At 39.9% G+C, this 24009-nt stretch overlaps 2 protein-coding genes across 9 annotated transcripts in view; one reads left to right on the top strand and one right to left on the bottom strand.

Moving 5' to 3' along the window:
• dclk2a (doublecortin-like kinase 2a) overlaps window positions 1-14319 on the top strand; it is a 43384-nt gene extending 29065 nt beyond the window's left edge. For 2 of the 4 annotated variants that reach the window (XM_074686484.1, XM_074686475.1), the window contains exons 9-17: window positions 1004-1061; window positions 1400-1519; window positions 1606-1752; window positions 1846-1979; window positions 2127-2204; window positions 3127-3223; window positions 5235-5315; window positions 5488-5598; window positions 10656-14319. In XM_074686484.1, coding sequence (XP_074542585.1) covers window positions 1004-1061; window positions 1400-1519; window positions 1606-1752; window positions 1846-1979; window positions 2127-2204; window positions 3127-3223; window positions 5235-5315; window positions 5488-5598; window positions 10656-11573 — 1744 coding nt within the window. In that variant the 3' untranslated portion in view covers window positions 11574-14319. Of the gene's footprint in view, window positions 1-1003; window positions 1062-1399; window positions 1520-1605; window positions 1753-1845; window positions 1980-2126; window positions 2205-3126; window positions 3224-5234; window positions 5316-5487; window positions 5599-6531; window positions 6670-10655 lie in introns of those variants that run through there. The other 2 variants (XM_074686501.1, XM_074686493.1) reach the window with 2 other exon arrangements.
• Window positions 14320-14389: 70 nt separating this feature from the next.
• Window positions 14390-24009, bottom strand: part of lrba (LPS-responsive vesicle trafficking, beach and anchor containing) — a 198139-nt gene continuing 188519 nt past the window's right edge. For 3 of the 5 annotated variants that reach the window (XM_074686425.1, XM_074686454.1, XM_074686444.1), the window contains exons 53-56: window positions 21400-21501; window positions 21059-21255; window positions 17131-17282; window positions 14390-15759 (exon numbers count right to left, since the gene is read on the bottom strand). In XM_074686425.1, the coding sequence (XP_074542526.1) occupies window positions 15669-15759; window positions 17131-17282; window positions 21059-21255; window positions 21400-21501 (542 nt within the window). In that variant the 3' untranslated portion in view covers window positions 14390-15668. The remainder of the gene's footprint in view (window positions 15760-17130; window positions 17283-21058; window positions 21256-21399; window positions 21502-24009) is intronic. The other 2 variants (XM_074686435.1, XM_074686462.1) reach the window with 1 other exon arrangement.

The raw sequence follows: 24009 nt of genomic DNA, 5'->3' as shown, positions 1-24009 counted from the left end.
AATATGGGACCTTTAAAGTTTGATTTTGTTGATTCTTATCTATTCTACTCCACACTGCTTTTCATTTCAGTTTGTACCTTCAAAACAGAAAACAATGTGAAGTCTGACATGGAGATAAATCCACTTAGTTGATTTAACAACTAGGTTTATCCTTCATTCATTAATTGTCTTGTTTCTATTATTGTTTTTTTAATTCAGCACCAATCATTGATAGCGGACCTGTTCAACGATGCTGAAGACCCTAACATATAAAGTCACAAATTTAATGTTTTAATATATGTTAATACCTGTTTTAAAATCAACATATGAAGGGACTGGATTTTATCCAGCAGATTGCAGTTTTGAATATAAACATAGCTGTTTCGCCTTGGTAGAGAATATTTGGCAAATTTTCCAACAAGTCATCAACAGTTCATTCAGTAAATGCATGTTTCCTCTAAACGTAGATGAAACATCAAATAAACAGCCTTCCAATGGTATAAAAAAAGAATTGTAATGATCTAACAAACACAAATTTTCTCACTGTTTGTGCCGTTTATGACTCAAATCCATACCATGCTTTTATCTATATATCTTGGTGTTGGATGTTAGTCATGTCCTCTGCAAATTAAATTATTGAAACGCACTAGAGAGGTGAAGCACTTGCATAGATGAACGGTTACAGGTGAAACAGAGCTTTATTCTGACCTACTTTAGTGTTGCTGCATGAGGTCATGGTTTAAACAAACTTGAAACTTCCCACCTGAGGTGGAGGTAAAGTCCTGTAAGTCATCCCGGTGTTCAGTTTCTCTCCAAGTATGTGGTCTCAAATTCTGGCTGTGTTCCTGCTCGCTGTATAATTCTGACTGGTACAGATAATATATGTTTCCAATAACACGGTAGTAGCGCTTCTGCTCCCTGCAATGGCAGCTCTCTTGTGAGCACTTGATCTGTATTATAGACAAAGCTGCAGCGTCAGTGCTGGTTTTACTTTTTCAGTTTTAATTGCATTGTTTGTCTCTAGGTCCACGGGAAAAGAATTTGCACTGAAGATCATCGACAAGGCCAAGTGCAGTGGAAAGGTCTCTTTGTTTTTTTCCTCTCTTCATCCCCTTCTCCCCTTTCTTCTGTTTTTTTTTTGACGGAAGAAATGGGATAGGGATGCACACACTCCTAAGGAAGGTTCATATGTCTGTGTTCCACTGTGCATTATTAACACCCCAACCCACACCACAGAATCACCTGTTTCCTACACAGTTACATTATGCTCTAAAATGTAACCATGTACAAAAATCAGCAAAAATTTAATTGCATTTGCACACACACTGAAAAAACACCCTGGACCATGCAGCATTTGTTTGTTAGCCTCAGTGTAAGTCCTGTGTACTCACTTTGATTTTACATCTTGGCTTGTTTCCAGGAGCATCTCATCGAAAATGAGGTCGCCGTGCTGCGGAGGGTCAAACACCCTAACATCATCATGTTGATAGAGGAGGTGGACACTTCCTCTGAGCTCTACCTGGTGATGGAGCTTGTCAAGGTATAATAGAGGGTAATGGAGGGTAGGCACAGTCCTCACTTCTCTGCCCAGCTTTGTGTTTGATCATGTTGTTGATGTTGGCACAGGGAGGGGATTTATTTGATGCCATCACCTCCTCGGCCAAATACACAGAGAGAGACGCCACCGTCATGGTGTACAACCTTGCTGCAGCTCTCAAATACCTGCACAGCATGAAAATAGTTCACAGAGACATTAAACCGGAAAATCTGCTGGTATGTACCAACATTTACAAATCTGTCATTACATTCAAAAACAATGAGAAAGCCAGGCCTGTACTGATGATGTTTTGAATTGTTTTGAATTAGGTGTTCGAGTATCCAGATGGCACCAAGTCCCTGAAATTAGGAGACTTCGGCCTGGCCACAGTGGTGGAAGGACCTTTATATACTGTGTGTGGAACGCCAACATATGTGGCCCCAGAAATTATCTCTGAGTCTGGGTAAGCTGAGTGAATCTGTGCGTCCAAAGCATGAAGATTAGACAACATAATGATTGTAGTGTTGAAGGTGTTTCAAGGCAAAGAGCCAATAGCCCTGAGGCAGTACTTACTGGAAACACCGGGATGATGGATGTTTTCTCTCCACAGCTATGGACTGAAGGTGGACATCTGGGCTGCAGGTGTCATCACCTACATCCTCCTGTGTGGCTTTCCTCCGTTTAGAAGGTAGAAATCCTTCAACATGTCAGCATCATTATCAATCATCAACGTATGATCACTTTGTTATACACATCAGACGTCTTGTTCTGTGAAAGTTTTAAGATGCAGATGTTGAGTGATGATTAGTTGATGTCTTTAGGATTAGAATAAGACAAGGTTCCCACGGATCCTTGAAAAGTCTTAAAAGGCATTGATTTCATAATTCTAAAAAAAAAGGCCTGAATTAGCATTAAAAAGTCTTATATCCAAATTTCAAAAGTCTTAAAAATTTTAACACATTGGTAAGATTAATGTTAGTTTGAAGTAAAAAAAAAAGTATTAAGTAACATTTATCTATTTTTCTAAATAATTTCCTGATTTATTCTCATGGCAACATGGCGTAATCACAATAGTGGAACTAACAAAGCAGTGATGTGGTTGCACCAGGAACTTTTAAAGAAGATGCATGTCTTGGTTCTACCTAGGGTGCCCGGAGAGAGAAAAAAATTAGGAAAAATTGGCAAAAAATCCAAAAGTGGCCAGGAAAATTGATTATGGCAGCAAAATTGAGAATTAAATTTGAAATTAAATTTCAAAAACCATGTAAAAATTCCAAAAATGTTTGTGTCAGTGGTCAAAAAAAGATGAATGGGGGCAAAATAGGCATAAAGTTGTAAAAATGGAGTTAAAAAAGGTAAAAAGTGATGTTTTATGTAAAATAAACATTGGGTTAAAATTGCCTCTAACCCAAGTAATTAATGTGCTGTTTTTGTTTGTTAGTTTTGTTTGTTTCAATTGTGGTTTGTTGTCGTCTTGTTTTTAAATTTGATTGCCAACATCATTAAAAAAGTCTTAAAAAGCCTTAAATTTAACTTGCCTTAAGCTGTAGGAACCCTGTAAGAGTAGTATTCATGTTGAGTTTAATGTTTGTTTGTGTCTTAACACACAGTGAGAGTAACCTGCAAGAAGATCTGTTTGACCAGATTCTTCTGGGGCAACTGGACTTTCCCAGTCCTTACTGGGACAGCATCACTGACTCGGCCAAGGTTAGGACTACACAGCATGTCCATTTTTAACACTCATTGTTGACAAATTAGTGTCTCACCTTATCTATGTGTCATCAGAATAAGGTTTAAACCAAGCACAGAGGTGTAAATTCTCTGATAAAGTCCAAATGTTACAGGTAAATCACACACACACACCATGTGAACCCACATTGTTCACACTCATGTAATGACTACTGTTTGCCAGAGGACACAGGAACCCCTCCAGCCCTCTAAATTAATGTCATGTATAAGGTGACAGCTCGTGCCCAGCATGGAAGACCAGACTGCTAATTAAAGTACTGCTGTTACAGCCGCCCTGTCACTTCAGACAAGTGCACAGTTAGAGAGACACCACAGCGTGAAAGCACTTAAATTTAAGCAGCTGGTGGGGATCCTAGACACAGCTTTTCAGTCTGACTTCAGGGACTAAAAATGTGGATCCTAGATATCAAACTTCAAAATATACAAGCTTTCTTTTTTTTTTTATATACTTTATTTTTGTTAATGTTTTTTTTCCAGATAAAGCTAACACGCACAAGAAAAATAGTACAGCTCAAAGATAATGAACAGAGGGTCATCCATACATCTTGATGTCACTGTGACAAAGGAAAAAAAAAAGATGTACAGTCAGTTTATAGAGTAGTGGTACAAGCCTTCAAGTTTCTGCTCTTGGGTTAAGTGAGAAAGTCAAACTTTTCATACCTTCAATTTGAGACACAATATTGATCCAGTCAGTCTTTGTTGGAGGATCGAGTTGCAACCGTTTTCGTGTAACAGCTTTTTTTCTAGCTGCTAATAAAATCTTTAATAGGTACTTATCTTTTTTTTGAGAAGTGGGCAGGGATGTTACCAAGATAGATTGTGGAAAATGAGCAGTCAATCCCAGGATCAAATATGTCTTGTAATGTTCTAGTTACTTCCCCCCAATAAAATTGGATTTTGGAACAATTACAAAATATGTGAGAGTGGTCTGCTAGTTGTTCTCCGCATTTCCTCCAACATTGACCCCTACCAACATCCGCTGTTTTGAAACATTTTATTATGGGGATTATAAAGTACCTCATTAAATTTCTCCAGCAAAAATCCCTCCAGAGACCTGAGCTGGTAGAGGTGGACAGCACAAAACACATATTCAGCCAATCTTCTTCTGAAATGACAAGACCAGATTCTTTCTCCCACTTTAATTTGGACCTTGTTTGTTGAATGAGTTTTAGTGGATTGAATCTTTGAATATATAACTGAAACTAGCTTCTTTGTGTCTTTACCTTTGTACATATATCAACAAAAATGTTAATAAGATCAGTATCAAGTTTGTTTTCTAAGCCATATGAATCATATAATTTCTTGAAACTGTCCATTCAGGCTTTCCTACTGAAATTTTATTTTGTGGCACAAGATATAAAGTTATTGTTATGAAAAGGTGACTGTTAGTCATCTCTCCGCTCATGATGCTCTGTTTTAGTACTGTCTCAATACTTGAATGAGTAGCCAAAGAAAGTGTATTGTCCTTTTCTGGTTTTGTGTGAGAGGAATCGACGAGAATGAGGAGAATGTTGTTGTTTATGCAGTTTCTGAAGTGCTGGAGATGCTGGAGTGTGGCAGCTGCAGAGGGAAGAGCATGTGTCCTAAGATCCACCAAGTGCTAAGAAACATGGCTTGAAATGAATAGTGTTGCTACGTACTCCTGGGTTGTATAAAATAGTAGTTGTTTCCTTAAGGATTATCAGGATCAGCTGAGGTTTATATGCTTTAACTAGTAAGTAGTAACCCATTACGATTTTAAACTTGTGATTGAGTTGTATAATTTTGGCAACCCAATCAGAAGCAGTTTAGATAAAAGAAATAAAGCAAAATCTTTTATCCACATTATGACCAAAAAGTCAATATCATTTCTGCCTGAGTGTGTTTGCTCTAGGACTAAGGTCACAAAGATTGAGCGCATTTGATTCGGTAGAGTTTAAGCAATAACAGGCTTTGACCCTAACTGTTTTTGTTGTTGTTGTTGTTGCAGGAGCTGATAGGAAAAATGCTGACAGTGAACGCTGAGGCTCGATACACAGCACAAGACATCCTCTCCCACCCTTGGGTCACGGTACCTGACAGCACTGTTTTTGTTTGTATCTGTGTGTGTGTGTTTGAAAGTAATTTCCAAACCTTGTAAGAGTTATGGCATCACTTGTAGAGCAGATATTTTTTCTGTATCATACCACCCTCATCACGTCTGTGCATGTGTGTGTTTGCGTGTGTGTGTGTGTGCGTGTTAGGATGATGCAGTGGAGAACAACATGAAGATGGAGGTCACAGGTAAACTGTTGACACACTTTGACACTACGCCTAAGCACAACATCACCACAGCTGGGGTGTCGGTCATCATGGTAAGAATCATTTACACAACATTCATCATTTTATTGATATCATAGTAATATTTACTGAAAATAAACAGTACACATTTTAAAGAGGAATCTTTTAACCTTTCTTGAGATTTTTAAACTCTCAGCGACCTTTTTAATATTCAGGATTGAGGGGTTGACATGGATTTGAAAGTAATCACAGTGGTGTCAAGAACAGCTTGAACATGTCAGGCTGTTTTCCAAACAGTTCCTGCATGGCGGCGAGGCTTTGACCCAGATACAGAAAATTGAGCTCTTCTAATTCACTTTTCATGAAGCCTATGCCCAAAAATATGTGGCCTAAATCATCAAAGAGCCCAAGAAAAAAAAAACAACTGATGGTTTGTGGATGCATCTCACAAGTTTTTGGTAACTGTAAAACAAAAATCAAATGAAATCTTTACAAATAATGTTATATTGGGGCAGGGCAGTTGAAAAATGGTAGGAAATGTTGGAAACAGGGGAAGACATGGGACAAATGTTTGAGGCCGGTTACTGCGACAAGGACTGTAGCCTCAGTATGTGGAGCCCATACTCAAACCTTTAAGAAAGGACAACAGATGAGAGTGTTTTAAGTCGATCTCTCCTGTAACGCTCCAAAATAAACGGGGTTACACTTTAAGAAAGCTGATGGCATGGTGAGTTGAGGGTCTAGAAAAAGGTAAAGGAAGTCATTACCATAGTGCTTACATCCTTCCTTTCTGCCTGTTTCAAGCCTCACTTGCATCACTTCCTGTTTTACAGTTTGACCCCTCCCCTCCCCTCCTCATGTCATCAGGTCACACCACCCATCAGCCCCCACTCTATAGCCTGATCTCTGAGCTGACAGTAGGAAACAGGAGGGGTTGGCCTTGTGAGAAATTTGATTAGACCTCTGCTGCGAAGAGCCTCATTTTTGTTGTAAATCTCGTTTGACAGTTTGAGGTGTAAGCTTGGGCCATGGCCTCTGCCCCTCCTCCTCCTCCTCCTCCTCCTCCTCCTCTCCATCCTCTTCCTCCATCCTCTTCTTCATCCCTCCTTCACACTCGACCCAGGACCACAGGGGATGCCTGGAGCTGAGATCCTGGTACACACTTCATACACCCCCCTTGCCCACGCACAACGCTCAGCCAGCCTTCTTCCTCTCCAGCCATCGCCTCTCCCTTCACCCTCCTTTTTTCTTCCACCTCATCGTCTGCTCAACCTCCCTTCCTCTTCCTTCCTGTTTCTTTCTCAGGCCCTCTGCTCCTCTTCTGGCGTCGCCAGCTGCAGTGACCACTCGAAATAACTGACTGATATGGGCCTCGCTAACATTTTTTCAACATGCACTCTGTCCTGGATTCACCTCTCATCATCCTGCTGCTTCCCACTCATTTCATCTCAACTGTATCAGACTAAAGCTTTTCCTCTGGCTGTGTAAATGATCTTGGGTTTTGAAGGATGTTTGTTTAATCATTCATCATGTTGACAGTGCTAAAGCAAGCTGCAGAGTTATTTTGCTCCCCTCTCTGCTAATAACCATTGTTGTTCAGTAAAGGAAAAAATACCCCCTTAAAATGAACTCTATGGCCTCCACAAAGCTATGGCTGCAGCTTAGCGTTGGTCACTATTAATGATGCTTTGGTGCCACCTTGTGGAGGTCATGGGGGTTGTGCTGGTACAAATGTCTAGATCAAGGTTCTGCAACCTCTACTATCAAAGGAGCCATTTAAACGAAGTTAAAAATGTGTTTTTTTAATTTATGAAATTGTAGAACTGCAAACAGACTTGAATTCGATAAGATAGCTTATATTGATAATGTCACTCTACTCATTGTTTTTAATCATCCGTCAATTTCTTTCCATCAAGCATGTATATTAAGCTAGCAGTTAAAAGAGTCCATCCACACAGAATCAAAATTTGTATTTTCTTATTGTTTATTAAATTATATTACCAGGGGAATGAAACTTGAGGTTGGCCACAGGTATGAGGAAAGGCTTAAAATATTGTAGGAGGTAAAGTAGAAAGGCGACAGGCTTTATTGAAAGATTTAAAGCATATTTAGTTCAACAAAATGTTAAATCATGATTTCTTATAGTGTTAGGGTTAGTGTGTTTAAGGGATAGTGTTAGGGTTAGGGTTAGTGTGATTTAGGGTTAGAGTTAGGGTTAGAGTTAGGGTTGGTGTGATTTAGGGTTAGAGTTAGGGTTAGAGTTAGGGTTGGTGTGATCTAGGGTTAGGGTTAGGGTTGGTGTGATTTAGGGTTAGAGTTAGGGTTAGGGTTGGTGTGATTTAGGGTTAGGGTGAGGGTTAGGATTGGTGTGATTTAAGGTTAGGGTTAGGGTTGTTGTGTTTTAGAGATAGGGTTAGGGTTGGTGTGATTTAGGGTTAGGGTTAGGGTTGGTGTGATTTAGGGTTAGGGTTAGGGTTAGGGTTGGTGTGATTTAGGGTTAGAGTTAGGGTTAGGGTTAGGGTTGGTGTGATTTAGAGTTAGGGTTAGGGTTGGTGTGATTTAGGGTTAGAGTTAGGGTTAGGGTTGGTGTGATTTAGGGTTAGGGTTGGTGTGATTTAGGGTTAGAGTTAGGGTTAGGGTTGGTGTGATTTAGGGTAAGGGTTGGTGTGATTTAGAATTGTAGTCAGGGTTAGGGTTAGGGTTGGTGTGATTTAGGGTTAGAGTTAGGGTTAGGGTTGGTGTGATTTAGGGTTACGGTTGGTGTGATTTAGGGTTGGTGTGATTTAGGGTTAGAGTTAGGGTTAGGGTTAGGGTTGGTGTGATTTAGGGTTAGGGTTGGTGTGATTTAGGGTTAGGGTTAGGGTTAGGGTTGGTGTGATTTCGGGTTAGAGTTAGGGTTATGGTTAGGGTTGGTGTGATTTAGGGTTAGGGTTAGGGTTGTGTGATTTAGGGTTAGAGTTAGGGTTAGGGTTAGGGTTGGTGTGATTTAGGGTTAGGGTTAGGGTTAGGGTTGGTGTGATTTAGGGTTAGAGTTAGGGTTAGGGTTAGGGTTGGTATGATTTAGGGTTAGGGTTATGGTTGGTGTGTTTAAGGGATAGGATAAGGGTTAGGTTTAGGATTATCACAGTTTTGTTAAGTGCTAAGGTTTTATTAATATACTTTGTAAAAAAAAATCTTTCTATCAATTATATTTATTTAAAGTTACAGGGAGCCACTGCCAAAGATTTAAAGAGCCACATGAGGCTCTAGAGCCATAGGTTGCAGACCCCTGGCCTAGATTTTTAGATTGCTTGAAAAAATGGGCCAAAGATATGTTACTTTATTGTCTTTGATACAAGATTCATCCATAGAGTTGAATGAAAAAAGGTAGATTTTACAATTAACACATCCCATGAAAAGATTGCTCTTTTAGTTTTTGTGTGTCTATAAACATACCTCCTGTCTGTGACCCTCAGGGCTAAGTCATATGACTCATTTGGAGGATGGTACTCCATGAAAATAGATGAAAACACTGTCGTGACTTCATACACTATTACATGTGTTAAAGGGTTTTTCAGTGTATTTTGTCCTCTAATGAGTACAGTAGTCCCAAAAATTGGGGTCATGAAATCCTCACACTGTATGAGTAGTGACAGATGACTTCAAGAAAGAAGTGCACATAGGTAACTTAATTTCTACTGATTAAGTTTGGTCTGATTGGCATTGGCCAGCAGTAGGCACAGCTTTTTGGGGGGCCATGGACTGAAAAGTTTAGGAATTAGGAATTCCTGCCCCAGTATGTGAATTTTTTTTTTTACCAGGTCAGTGTAGCTAAGTGCATTACTTTATCTGTTTTATACAAGACAGAATCCATCCTTGAATGAAAACTGAACCAGAAAGTTGTAAATTATCATCGTGCTGCTCATGTTTATTGTTCCTCAAGCTGCTGTTAGGAGTTGTTGGCAAGTAATCAAACAGACGGACTGAAATTTGAATTGATGCCTCTTTGTGTGCTTCTAAAGCAAACAAAACCATTCAGAACTATATTGGCTCTGTATTTGTTTATTTATTCTCAAACCTCATGGGGTGTGAACTTAACTGCTAGGCCTCCTCTATCTGAAGAGTAATATTCAATGCAAAACAACATGTAGTCGTTGCGTATTTTAGCGTTATGGGACTTTATAATATTACCAACAAAGTTACGGGACACAAAAAATATTCACAAAAAAAAGCTGACATCCTGCTTTGTCCAAATTAAAAGGTCCTCCTGTGATTTTAAAGGAGATGTGGTTCATTATTCTTTTCATGGGTTGTGTTGCCAAAAAAACTAAAATCTCATCTTAACTCAGCATTTTCTTTAACGTTGTGTAAACGTAGTGCAGCTCCCATATGTCTCTGCCTGAATTAGTCACTTAGTCCAACTCATTGTTCCAGATCAGTTCTTTTAAAAGCTAAACTCGTTGATTAAGTTTGAATGATATGAAAACCTGAGAAGCACTGCGCTGGAACAACACCTGTCCACTGGCTGTCATGCTTGTTGTGTTGACATTATTTCTGTGAAGCTGTGAGTAAGACTAGTCTCTGTCCCTTTTTTTTGCTTCTCCCCTCTCCCTGCATTACGCCCCTCTGATTTAGCTCCAAGGCAATGGTATGTACTAACACTGAATGCTCTGCCTCGTCTGTTCTGCTGCTGAGCTCCAGCACAAGGGCAAATGAGGAACGTGACATTTATTATTTTAGTGTCCCTCGTTTGGATCACATCATTGGCTTTACTCCACATAAAAGCACCATACACACAAACATGATGAATGAAAAAGTAAACGTCTACTTTCTCATTTGCCTTTTCTCTGCACTTAGATAAACACTGATGACCTTTTTTCCTACTTGTGGGGTCTGTGTACTGTGCCAAGCATACTGTCTGCTTGTTGAATCATATTTCAGTTATTTACGTCCATTTACATTTCATCATGTTTGTTGTTCATTCATATAGATAATCCAAAGTACAAAATCCAGTTGTAGGCATAAAAATAAAGCTGTAACTGATCCTTTAAGCTAAACCACCTCTAAGGTGAACTACCTGAACTTAGTGTAGATTCATCTTCAGTGCTTCCTCCTCTGTTCTAATAAGCTGATGGTCTTTTTGTTTTGCCAGAACACAGCTCTAGATAAAAAGACCCTTCAGGTCACCAGTGGTCGCTGTCAGGGACCCAAGAGCAAGCCGTGTCCACCGTCATCGGCCAGTAAGAAAGTCCCATCTGCAAAGTCAGGAGCAGATTCTCCAACCAAACGGACATTGAGTGATGAAGAAACAAAGCTTCCCACTGAGACGGCAGAGACTGCTGTTCCTCCCTCTGCTGTGCCTCCCTCAGGTCCTGATAGCTCACTTCATCGCTCCCCTTCATCTACTGCGGAAACTCTCCCCATCACCTCCCTGTCTGTTTCTGATCTTCCTGATATAAAAACATCACCAACATCACCCGCTGCCCCTCCCTACTTATCGCTTGAGCCTCCCTCACCCTCCACTCCTCCTGAGCCTCTCACCCACGCACCTGCCTCTGGTCCCCTCCTCAAATCTCCGACCAAAGCAGCCCCAAGTCCCCCTGAACAAGCTTCTCTTTCTCCTCCCTCTTCTCCTTCCAAAGAGGCTTCCTCTTTGACCCAACCAGATTCTCCTCCCTCTTCTCCCACTAAACTAGATTCTCCTTCTTCCTCTCCCCTTACTAAACCAGCTCCCTTCTCTCCCTGCTCCCTGAACAAACCTTCTTCTCCTCCCTGCTCCCCCTCCAAATCATCACCTTCTCATTCCCCCGTTTCTCCCAACGAACAAGCCCCATTGTTTCCCTCCAATGACGCGGCATCCCCATCTTTCTCTCCCATCAAGCAAGTGTCTCCCTCCCCACTCTCCCCCATCAAACCTGATGTATTCTTCCCTCTCTCCTCCCCAACCAAACAAGGACCCTCCTCTCCTTCCTCCATCCATCCAATGCTGTTCCCCTCTCCTCCCTCTACTCCTCCAGGATCCACAACCCCTCCCTCTCCCAGTCATGAAGAGCTTATGGAGCAGTTTTGAATCATAGGTTAACTCCCCTCTCGCTTCTTCCCTCGACATGTGTGTGTATCAAAACATACAGGAAGTGTCACCTGACACTCCACTTCAAGCATTTCCAGTAGCTGTAAACTGAGCCAGGGATGTTCTGTGTCATTTTTTTCTCTCATTCTCATCCTGCTCATCTTCAGAGACAGAGGATTCAAGTCATTTTCTAAGAGACTGTATGTACAGTATGTTTGTATTTATTAATGGAGGGCGTGGAGAAAGGGAATGAACACTTCACTTTTCTGAGTGGTTTTTCTTTTAGAGTCACACATTATGATGTCATGTTAATGTGAATTATTTCTTTAATTTATTATCTCATGTTGACTGCCTGTGGACGTATTGTATATAGTAATTCTTCACACACATCCTGAGAACTTCAACTGGTTTAAGAAAGGAACAGTGTTTCCATCATTCAACCCATTCAGCATATCTAATACCTGGACTTGCTAGCTTAGCAACCTGCAGTATTAGCCAACTCTGATCAGACTATCCAGATCTCGCGTTGAACGTCAGATTTTATTAAGTGTTGCAACGTACGAGTACAGTGGGTGGCAAAATATGACCTCAACCAAAGCACTAAAGGCTACAAAAAACTGTTGCATTAAAATAATGCGTGTTTAAGCATTAAAATCTAATTGTCTCATTTTATTCTTAAAGGGTCTTTTCATCCAACTTACAGATCAAGTACTTATAATGTGTGTTAAGGTGCTTTTCAACCAAAAGGACCAGGAACTGAAATAATTGGTAAAACAATCCCAGGAACTTAATGGTTCCTGTGGCCCATTGCAAGCCTGTGTTCCCACCATAGACTGTAAAAAAAAAATGGCCGTCTGCTTGCTCCACAAAAACTACTCTCCCTGGTGGCTGGCTGCAGTATAGGTTAAAAAGTCCAGCTTTCCAGCCATTCCAGTTGGGCTGTGGTCAAACTTTAAAAAATTGATGATTCACAGCTGCCGTTCTCGTGTTTTTTTCAAAATTGTAAAATATGTCGGGAGGTAGAGTCAAGAAGTGATTAGACTCTCTAAAGAAAAAAATATATATATATTATTATTTTTGTCACCCAGCTCCACTCAGATTCCCCCAGAATCCCTCATCGTCTCTACTGCGCAGACTCTGGCTGCAAACTGCTACCAATGGCTGCGCCTGTGAGAGGGGTATTTTGACTTCAAAACCATACAATGATAAATGGCGGAGCCAAGTTACTGCAACGAACAACAGCACCAATAGGGGGCAGTAAGAAAACACACAGGCTATTCAGTGAAAATTACACCATAAGAGACAAAAATAGGCCATAGTTCCTTTACATCTGAAAGTTACTTCCCCCAGACAGGGTTGTTTGAAGCAGTAAATAAGCAGTTCCTGTGGGCAAAAGGCACCTTAACTCTTCCTTTTCTTTTTTTTTAGCTTGTACTATATTATTGTTTAACTGTTGCAAATCCTCATGTTATTGACATTTGACCAAAGATGAAAACTGTTACATTGGCTGTTTTTAAATGATCCTTCAGTTCGTAAGCCAAAAGAAAACACTGGATTAAAAAATGATCACACTTTTTATTTTGCACCACTTTTCAAAGCCTTACCTTGGTTGAATCCAGAATCAACATTTAGGAAATTGCTGCAACTTTTCTGTGTAGTCATGCTAAGAGCTTTGTCTTTGAAGAAAGTAGAAAACAAAGTAAAGGTGAATTAAAGTGTGCTGATATAAGAAACAAAAAATTCTCGACTGTCTCTGCAGTCTTTTGTGATGGACCCAGAGGACAGAGAAACACCTGTATTAAAACCAAACTTTTAGATGCTGTTTAAAGTCGTACAGTAATGTGTTTAATCTGGATAAATTCAGTGTATCTGCCTTTTTAAAATTCAGATTTTGTTCACCCACTGTACCTTACATACATGCTGACTCATATTCACACACTGTCTTATTTGATGTGAACATTATAGTTGTATTTAGTATGAGGAACCTTAGCCGTCTACCTGGACCTTGAAAGTATGTTCCTGCCCATGTGTGTCTGAGCAGTCATAAATGCTGAGTATAGATGTAGAGAAAATAGATCCAACAGATGCACAAACCAAATTGTTGTGAACTGTCACTTGAAAAAACAACTGCTTTATGCTACAACCATAGCTTACCAGTTAATATGACTCCCACTGATCACACCAATCTGCATGAAAGTGGAGAGCATTGCTTCTTGGAACCAGAACACAAACAGGTTTTGATCTGTTGGTCGGAAATGAATGAATTTGTGGTGAAGGTGATGGGTTTGTGCCTGACCACTTGCTAACAGCTCATAGCTTAATGATGCCTTTATCAAAAACCAACTTGGCTACAAAAAAAAGTTTATCATCACATCATTTTACCCAGTCTAGACTAAATCCTTTATTTGATCCCTCTGAACCTCCTCAGGACCCTAAAGCTGCATGCTCACTCCTTTATTTCCTCTTCTTCCACTGACAAAGTCCTTAAACACACATCGAGTCAAGTTGGTACAAACTGTCTTTTAGCTTCCGTTCATGTATATGTAGTTAAAGTAGATTTTCATAAGCAGTTTGTAAAAGGGGATTTGTATGAAGAGGTGGTTTTAAAAAGGATTCTTGTCCATGTAGAACTGGGGTTTTATTAGGAATAGAGTGGCTGCTTTAATGTCCTACTGTTCTCAACAGCAGTACAGCAAAAATAAAAAAACACACTGAAAAACTTGTTTCTGTTGAATTTTTGTGAGTGTGAGTCCAGATTTTGACCACCAGAGGGGGCTGTGATTTAAACACCAGGCACTGAGGGAGATTCAAGTTATAAAATTCTATTTTATTGTCAGAACTCAGCACACGAAACACTCCAAAATGATTGCAAAAAATATTGGTTGATACATAACAGCAGTTCTCTTACAACTGGAGACTCATACCACATCAAAGCGCAAACTTCATAGGAATGTTTTCCTCAAAATCAAAGAAACAGGTGGACGTTTATTTTACTGAGGACCAAAGGAATATACAGTATGTCACTTTGCCATTTTAGTGCTCAATGCTAACATTTCAACTCGCTCAGTTTAGGCCTCAAAAAAGAAAAGATAATGATTCTTTGACTGAATTAGAGGAAAGTCCTTCCTTTCATTGCACATCTCACTCTGTTAGCTGCTCTGGAGACAGCACTCAAAGAAGACTAAAAAGCTGGCTTAGGCTTTAGTGATCATCACTTGATTTTTATGCTGTGACTGTTTACCCTGTTTCAGTCACCCAAAGGAAAATGATTTACTGATCACTTACTCAGTCTTTTAGGGGAACAGATGAAGTATAAGAGCAAAATCCTCGACACAATCTCACTGACATCCTCTTCTGCTTAAAGCTAATCTTTTCATCACAGAGTGTAAATAAGAAGACATGATTTAATGTTGTAAATGATAATGTGACAGATCTGTGCTGATATGTTTGTTGTGAGTTGTGCACATATATGCTGTCTCTTTGAGAGCACAGAGGTACAGAGGGAATGGACATTTTAAATACAGATGACTACATTTAAACATAATATATAGTTATTTATATATGCAAATATGTATATTCCCTCTTTGTTTATCCTTCTGTCCAATACATTTGTTATTTATTCAAACATTTCAAATCTACCAGCCGACAAATGGCAGAAAGCTGTGGTGCCAAAGTGGCAGAAAGCAAGTGAATAATAGATTAAGAATAATAATTATCCCCCACATACACACCTACAAGAAAAAGAATCACTCAGCCTAAAGTACACAAATATTTGGATTTTAAACCAAAAGTTTTATCTCTACCCCGCTTTTCATGTTCCCCGAGGAGATGAAAATAGACTCTTACAGCTAAAAATAGATTTTTTTAACCGTACAGTAACGTAACCCCCACCCTATGATTTATATGAAAATTTTCTATCTAATCTACAAAATATAGCAATTCCCCTTTTTAAAAATAGTTTTTACTATAACAGGATTTTTTTTTACTCTTTCATCAAGATACATTCAGGATATCAGGATGTAGACAGCAGAGTGCCACACTTCAAAGTTAAGATTTCTGTCAGTGTCTGTCAGTCAGGTCGCTGCAGCAGTCAGGTCAGTACCTGGTTTGGTACTCGTGGTGCCATCTGTTGAAGTCATTGTAGAAGAGAACGATGCTTCCAGACGCCATGCCAGTTATGATGCACCTATGGACAGATCAGAAGAGATTTTTTTCAATTTAAGTTTTCTATTTTACAGCCAACTTCTTATTTTTGATTTTTTTTTTGTTTGAATCACATTTTTGTGCTTCAATCAACTTATCCGAAAACCTTTACCTAAATACCATTTCTGGAAGCTCCTGGGAGAAACTTTTGCTTCACATTGATCAAATCCAAATGAAATCACGTTGACATTTTGTCTGACCGCAACCATACACCACTGGCTTTTGATGTTGAAGTAAAATACAGAAATACCCAAGCTTCATGCTGATGAACTGATTTATATTTTCTTGTTCGTAAGAAGGCATCACTTGTTTCAGTCTTTTTAAAAACAGATAATCCCCCAACAGGGGATGAACATTTTAGGTATAAAAAACACAAGATCAGCTACAAAAGGTATGCTGTTTGAGATTGAACCACATGAATGTAAATTATAACCTGCTTTAGCTTCAACAATTTAGTACAACCTATATAATTAAAAAAAAAAAATCTTATTAATCATTTAAGGAACTTTTTGGGCACAGATGATTGGTTTTATTGAATAGAGATAGGATGAATTTTTTATTTTTGTTTTAAGCAAGATTAGTTTAATAACTCACTTTTAATAGATATGTAAGCACCAGTGTATGATCAACACTATTATTGTTATTATTATTGTTATTATTATTATTATTATTATTATTATTATTATTATTATTATTATTACTTTGAAAACAGCCATACTAAAAAATAGGGATGGGTACCTTTCACATTTGAAACAATATGGTACTGATGCGCGGTACCTGTCAATCAGTATCGGTACTCAACGGTACTAATTTTCGGTACTTTTTTGTGTTTGTTTGGTAAAAAATATCAATTTGTTTAATAATAAAAAATATATATATACTTTTCAATTTAACATCTGTATTCTTCAATATATAACCTTGCAATGCTGTGTTCATGTCCAGCATGGAAAACCGCCTAGTCTTCCACTTCCTCACAGTCACAAGGATGAATTCAGGTACCTAAACATGGTACCTTTTGGTTTTATGTGAAGTGGTACCCGGTACTTTTGACAGAATTTGGTCGGTACCTACATAGGTACCTAATTCGGTACCTATCCCTACTGAATAAAAATAAAAGGTGATTGAATTCTTGACAACATGGATAAACAGTCTATCAGTAAGTGATGAGGAGTTACTTCTTTGACAGTAAAATGTTTCGGTCAGAAGAATTTGTAAAGTTAATTTATAAGTAAAATAGAAACAGGAGATCTGTATTGAAATGTTAAGATTTTGTAAGACCTATTCTTTCCATATTAAACCAACACCATAAAACCTGAGGTCACATTTTCTTTGTGTGAACATGAATGTTTGTTACCTTTGGTCATTGGACATAGCCATGGAGCGGATTCCTGCGTCACAGCCTGGGTAGGTGAACAGCTGTTTGAGGTCATGGACCTGCCACACAGAAACCACACCTCCATCTCCACCTGTCAGCAGATACTGACCGTCACGACTGAGGAGCATCGCCTGGAATGAGAGCAAAAGAAACATTTTTTTTCATTAACTTTGGTTGTTTATACGTATTTAGTCAGTTTCCAGTAAAAATCTGTTTGCAAAGACTGTGTGACTTGTATTCTAGGCTTCTAAAGTAAAAAAGAAAAGACAAAACCATCTCCCAGTTAAGCTATTCAGCCTGTGAGTAGACTGGGTGATCTGGGACCAGTTTGTCTCTAATGTTAGAGTAGAGTTCATACTGCCAGGCCATGTGATCCCAACAAAGATCCCGGGTCAAAGCCGTCTCTCCTCGGGGTCTTTCTCTACACAGACCCTGATTTTCTACAAAGATGGCTCCCCACAGCGAGGCTCGGAGATTTACTCATCTCATCTGCTTTTCCTGCAAACTGTAACGGCTGAACGGCTCCCCCGGGAATCAGACATACACAAATCAGGTCCAGTGTTAGAGTCTATTATGGGTGCTGGAACCTGAGAGTGAAGCAGTCAGGAGCATCAATCAGAGCATGAGCGCGGCCGATGAAATGACGAGGCAGAATGTGAGTTCTAAAAGCAGCAAATGACACAAATCTGGAGCTTTTCTCCTCTGTTGTTTTTACAACACCGTCTGTCAGCTGCAGCCGCTCTGCTGTGAGTCGGCAAGAGACACTTCAGTCGTCTGCTGCATGTGTGTTGAATCAGGCTCAGATTAAATGGAAAAATGAAACTTCAACTTGGAACGAGTCATTTTCAAGAGCTTGACTCGGTTGGGAAAACATAAATAACCCTTCATGAGCTGTACACAGTGGATGGACAGGGGGAGTGAAGCCTAAATGAACTAAATTCTTTGTTTATACAAACTTTTTGTCTTCACGCTGTGAATCCAATGAGCTCTGCTTCTCATTTTCACTTCAGATAGACACACAACTTGCATGAGAAGGTGCTCACACGGACAGGAAACTACAGAGAAGGCAAACTCTGATGCACTTGCATGCTGGCAGGAAGCACAGAGAGCAAATGAAGCCGAACCGCTGTGTTGGATCATCATCCAGGATGGCTGGGAATGAAGCATGACAGAGTGCAGCGCTGCGCTGATTTGTGCACTGAGGGTCTGCTTCGTGCATATGGTAATTGTCCTGTGTATCAACATTCAGAGTTAATCTGACAGCAACGATAAAGATGACGCTCAATTCGGCAAATCATGATCAATGTGTTTAACTGAAGTTCAGAGCAAATAAGTTCACAAGAGAGCTGTGTTTTATCACGCCGCCTTTTACCAAATTAAACTTCTTTTAAAGCAGCAGAGACTGGATTGTAGACTCAAGAGGGCGACAGAAGACAATCACATCTGCGGTATAATCTATCCATCCTTTAAAATTATATTAAGTAGTGCAGTATAGTAATTATCTAACAGGAACACTTGAACAAAGGTGTATGTTTGCACGGATAACACAGAACACAGGCTGACATCCAGAGTCATTTTGTGTCCATCTGATGAATTTTAGTCCAATCTCCACTCACTTTGCTCTGAAACAAGAAGAAATACGAAGTCTGGCCCAAACTTAAGACTTTCTCTTTTGAAACAGTAAAGACTCAGCACCCAACTTCAGCCAGCAGATTCAGACATTATTATTTGTAGATAGAAGTAATAACTCTCCATTCGGTTTATTTGTGCTATTGTTGGTATTTTTGTAAGTCATACAGAGGAATTACTATTGGTTGTTGTACATGCAGATAAAAACTCCTCATGGGAGCTTTAATTTCTTCTTCATGTGCTCTGAGATATCTCCTTCAAAGAATGCTTAATCACTACACTGCAGAAAACTGAAATTTCATCAAGTTTTTTGTTTTTGAGTAAAAGCTGTCTTATTATGCTCAACATGAGTCACATTCAACTTATCAGTCCAGCAAAATGTCTTGTTACAAGCAATTCAGACCTCATTTTGTCTTTAAATAACTTGAAATAAAACATTTTTCTGGACTGGTCAGGTGAACGTGGTTCATTTTAAGTCTAAAAACACATTTTCTACTGAAAATAAGACAAAACACTTGATAAGATAAGTTTTTTCCAGTGTACAACAACTGTTACGACTAAAATTATTACTAATTAAAAGTCTGCACACCACAAAGCACTGTAATGACAAAGACAGAATAAAGAAGCATTAAGCCGTTACTGTGTTGCATCAATGTACGCCTGTATAAACTAATGAAGTCTGTGACCTTACAGGAGCACAGCAGGAGGCAGCAGAGCTGGCAGACAAGTCATCCAGTCCAGGTAGGAGGCTGCAGACAGACATTATAAATCAGACCTCTGCCACTGGGCGGTCAAACAAGATGGCCGACGGCTCTGTGGGCGCTAAGATGGCTGCCAGGGCTCGGGTGACTAAAAAATGACTCCAGCAGAAACACATGCACTTTTAATGCCCTTATTTCCTACTTCTTCCAGGGGACCAGCGGGTGGATTTTGAGGGCTGGGGAGGGTAAAAAGTTGAATTTATGGCGCTGTTAATCCCCCCGTTACACGGCCAAGGGAAAAAACTGCTGCAATGGCTACACTGCCTGAGTTATACCAGTACTTAAAAGACTGTAATCTATTCAGTATGGCTTCTGTCACTTGATTCTGCTATTAGACTAAGATGCCGACTGTTAGCCTGTCATCTAACCTCTAACTCCAGGTCCTTGTAAATTCACAGAGCAAACATTTACTCTTTTTCTCAGTCGTACTTTTTTTAAGTGGATCATGCAGGCCAGCAAAAACACTTATTTATCCTGGACTCATACTGCGCTGAGCTCCGGCAGTCTGACAAGATTGATTCCGGTATGAACATGAGTGCACTAAATACTGCTGGAGTCTCAGACCAGGGGGGCGTAGGAAGAAGGGAGACGAGGCTCTCACAGAGTCACTCTGACATGTTGGGATTTTCCTCATGCCATCAGAAATGAATGGAATTTACAGCAACAGAGAAAAGGAAAGCGCTCTGCTCCCAAGATGCAACTTCCCGCCTTCAGAAGGAGCTCTGGGAAAAGTGTAATCTCTTTAAGCATCTAAACACACAAGTTTCTCTTAAAGACTCAATAAAATATTCTGTGAGCTACAAACTGAACACTAAAACAGCATTAATACAATCAATCAGTGTTCATCATGTGTGCTTGTTTCTCCATCTTCCTCAGGTTGTATTTGAGGTTTTTGTGTGTGAGCTGTTTGGGGCCGCCAGGCAGGTTTGAAACCTGGGCACGAGAGGGTTTCCTAATAGGAAACAGGCGTGTGGCTGGCTGTCAGAGCCGGCTTACATTTCCCAGGCCAAACCGGAAACACAGGGTCAGGAAACCAAAGGCAGTAGCTGCTATCTTGTGTCACTCCAACCACCAGGGAGGAAATGTGGGAAATGAGGAATGTGTCGTCCTATGCTGGAGGGTAGTTAATGGTGTCAGTGTCCAGAGCTGACCACTCCTCCTCTGGAATGTTCTCTACCAGCACCGCCAATGCAATTTGACCTGACAACAGGGCCTTGGATCAAAAAACACCGTTTCCTCTGTTGTGTGTGTGTGTGTGTGTGTGTGTGTGTGTGTGTGTGTGTGTGTGTGTGTGTGTGTGTGTGTGTGTGTGTGTGTGTGTGTGTGTGTGTGTGTGTGTGTGTGTGTGAAAGGAAATAAAAGGGATGTGAAGGCACGTTCTGCCTCAAGGCACGTCTATCCTAACCTGGCTCTGATCTCAAACCAAAAGAGCCTTTAATCAGTGAGAGGGCTGATGTGGTGCAGACGTACATGTGAAAGTGCACTTTCACATGTGTGCTCATGGAGATTTTCCTCACCTTGATGCTATCCTCCACCTCCATGTGGCCCAGAAGTTTGCCATTGATGCTGAAGAGGCAGAACTGTCCCTTGTCGTAGTAGATCATGCAGTTTCCCTCGGTGGATGACTGGATGAGACGAGGCCGCAGGCAGCGCTCAGGACCCTCCAAGGTACGCAGCAGGTCTCCATTCATGGAATGGATCAGACAAGGACCCTCTGAACAAACCCGGGACAAGAAGATGACTGAAGTTAGTACAGACAATAGTGTCTTTATGTGGGGAAGAATTTCCTTCTTAAATCAAACACCAATCAGAGCAGCTTCTATGACCTCATTTGAATGTATCAATGCAGATATCTGACCTTTGCAGCCGCTGATGACGAGTCCCAGCTCTGCGCACACGCATGCACATGTCACCTCACAGTCATGTCCTGTTAAGATGGCCCGTGGTGTGGTAAACTCTGCTGGGATAACACAAACAAACCAGTTATGTTTATAAAGGCATCACAACCAGTGCAGTACCACTGATGATCACTAGAGGGGGTGACATGCTTGGTTTTCTGATAGAGTCCTTATGTAGAGCAGCAGTCCATGCTGGTTAATAGAAAACATTTCCATAAAATGAAGCAGATCATTCAATCTCAGACACTCTTCTGTGAATCAAATTAAATCAAATTAATTTAAAAAAGTTATTTTAGCTTGTAATGTATTTGTTTTACATATGTTTAAGTCCTGTTATCCTGCACATTCAATCACTTTCCCTCTATAGCACTTGTCACCCTCTTTCAAACCGTCCTCCCCCTGTCTGCCTTCACTGGATCCAGATGTTTCTGCACTACAGACAGACAGAGAGAGCCAGCTCATGAAGTTTGTGTGATTTTGTTTTGGTTTGAGCTGTCAGGCCAGCGACATAACAAAATCACTTTTTACTTCCTCGTCTGTCTTCTCTGTTTGCGAGCACATGCAGACTTGCACTAAGCAAAGGTTTTGCAACCTTGTTACGTGAAACATTCTTCTGAAATATAGCGATGTATTAATTTCAAGTTAATAATTTACCCTAAAAACTGCTTTTCTTCAGGTGTTAATCAATGAGCTGATGTAAAACATGGCTGTTACAGGTCAGCACAGCCTGTGTTCGTGCAGTGACCAGCAGTTAGCACACAACTCCGTGGCTGCAGTGTGCAGTTCATTAGAGTTTAGTGTCTCAGGGAGGGGGTCTTGCCTTTAATGACCTCGTCTGATTTGCGGTCACAGGTCAAGTTCAGCCCTAAAAGAAGGACCACAGGGTAATGGGGGTCAGAAAATAATTTGAGCTTAAATTCTTTAAGATGTTATTCTCCCTTAAATACTTGTGTATCAAACTGAAACAACTTTGTCATTTAACTGCTTCAAAATGATTCTTTTCTTTTTCCAAACACAGTGAAAACACAGACTTTCTGATGCACTGTGGAAGTTTTAAGTACTTTAAAACTAAGGGTGTAGTTTCTTGGCCAAACCATTCTGAGCCTGTTCATTTTACGCTCTCTCTTTAATTCAATTATACGTCATAAAATTCAATACAGGTCCTCTAATAAGGCAGAGAACTCTCTCCAGAAAAACAAGGCTACTGTAAACTTTAATTAGATTTCATAGAGACTCAATACAGACCTAGCTTCTCGCTGAACCCTCTCATAAAAAAGCAAACGAGTAGATGTCAGCAGAGTTTGTGCATACACAAAGGACTGAGATACTGCAGATCACTGGGGAAAATTAAGATCAAAACATGTAACCTTAAGAAAAGCAACTGGTAGCCATGCATCTAAAATACTTGGAAAAAGCGACGCTAAAACCAAGAACATTTTCTTAAATGTGAGTAACAACACCACAGAAATTTTCTCTTTTGTATCTTAAAAATAACAGGACTTTTAGTACAACTAATTTTTAAAGCACTACAACTACTTCTTGACTGGACTTTGCAAATGCCTACCAGCCACATTAACTCTGCTGGCACAGAATCCTAAAATTTAATATTTAACTCTGTTAACTGTGAAACATCCTCTTAAGCAAACTTATGACCTACAAGTCAGGGGATTAAAGCACGATGTTGGATGTAGCTCAGAGGAGATCAATAAAGCTGATATATTGGTGTATCAGTTAACCTTTTGAGCCGCTACCTGACATTTGGTTTGAATTAGCGCCACATCTGATTACAATCTCTAACCTGTATACGATGAAAGCTGGGACACGGAGGAGGGTATCAACTATCTTGACAAGTGTGGACAAGGTTTGTGTGTGAATGGGTTTGTGTGAGTCTGTGTTGCAAAGGGATTTTATTCCAAGTTGGTAAAATAGCCAGATCCAAGCTTGCCCCTCCTTTTATATCGACAAAGAGAAACATTTGAAGAATTTAGGTGTTAATAAAGTCAAACAACAACTGTGAAATACAGCTACAAAAAATTTAGCACCACCTTGGAACTATCTAAATCTAAAAGTGTAGTTATTGTCGGTCCCATGATTTATTTCACCCATATTTTTGCCTTTTAAACTTAAGATTTTCGTTGAAAAAATAAGGGACTTAGACTTAATACTGGCTCTAAGTTAGATTTTTCAAGCACCAAACTAAACCAAAAATACTCTAAAGTCAGAAGGACTTCTTTAAGTTCAGGTCGTCTTGAACATTGGTACATGTTCATTTACAAAGCTATTCTCTGCAAAATTCCAGGCTATCTTTCCTCCTTAATCTAAACTAATCTTGAAAGATGAACTTCACAACCTGAGATCTCTGAGCTTTAAGAAGTTTGTTGTTTCCACAGTCTGAACTGAGCTGGGAAAGAAGGCCTTGAGTTTCTCTGCTTCTTTTGTATAATCTTCAGACTGAATTTAAGCTGCAAAACTTTGTGATTCTGAATGTTTTTAAATTTGGGGTGATGACACTGGGATTCGGACTTTCAAAATGTTATTGTGTTAGCTGATGACTTCTTAACTTATTTGTA

The sequence above is a fragment of the Halichoeres trimaculatus genome, unplaced genomic scaffold (assembly GCF_033239565.1).
Source record: "Halichoeres trimaculatus isolate MK-OKI-2021-1 unplaced genomic scaffold, fHalTri1.1 fHalTri1_scaffold_2, whole genome shotgun sequence".
NCBI lineage: Eukaryota > Metazoa > Chordata > Actinopteri > Labriformes > Labridae > Halichoeres > Halichoeres trimaculatus.
The sequence above is the reverse complement of the archived record's forward strand: the minus strand, read 5'-3'. Positions and strand labels throughout refer to the sequence as shown.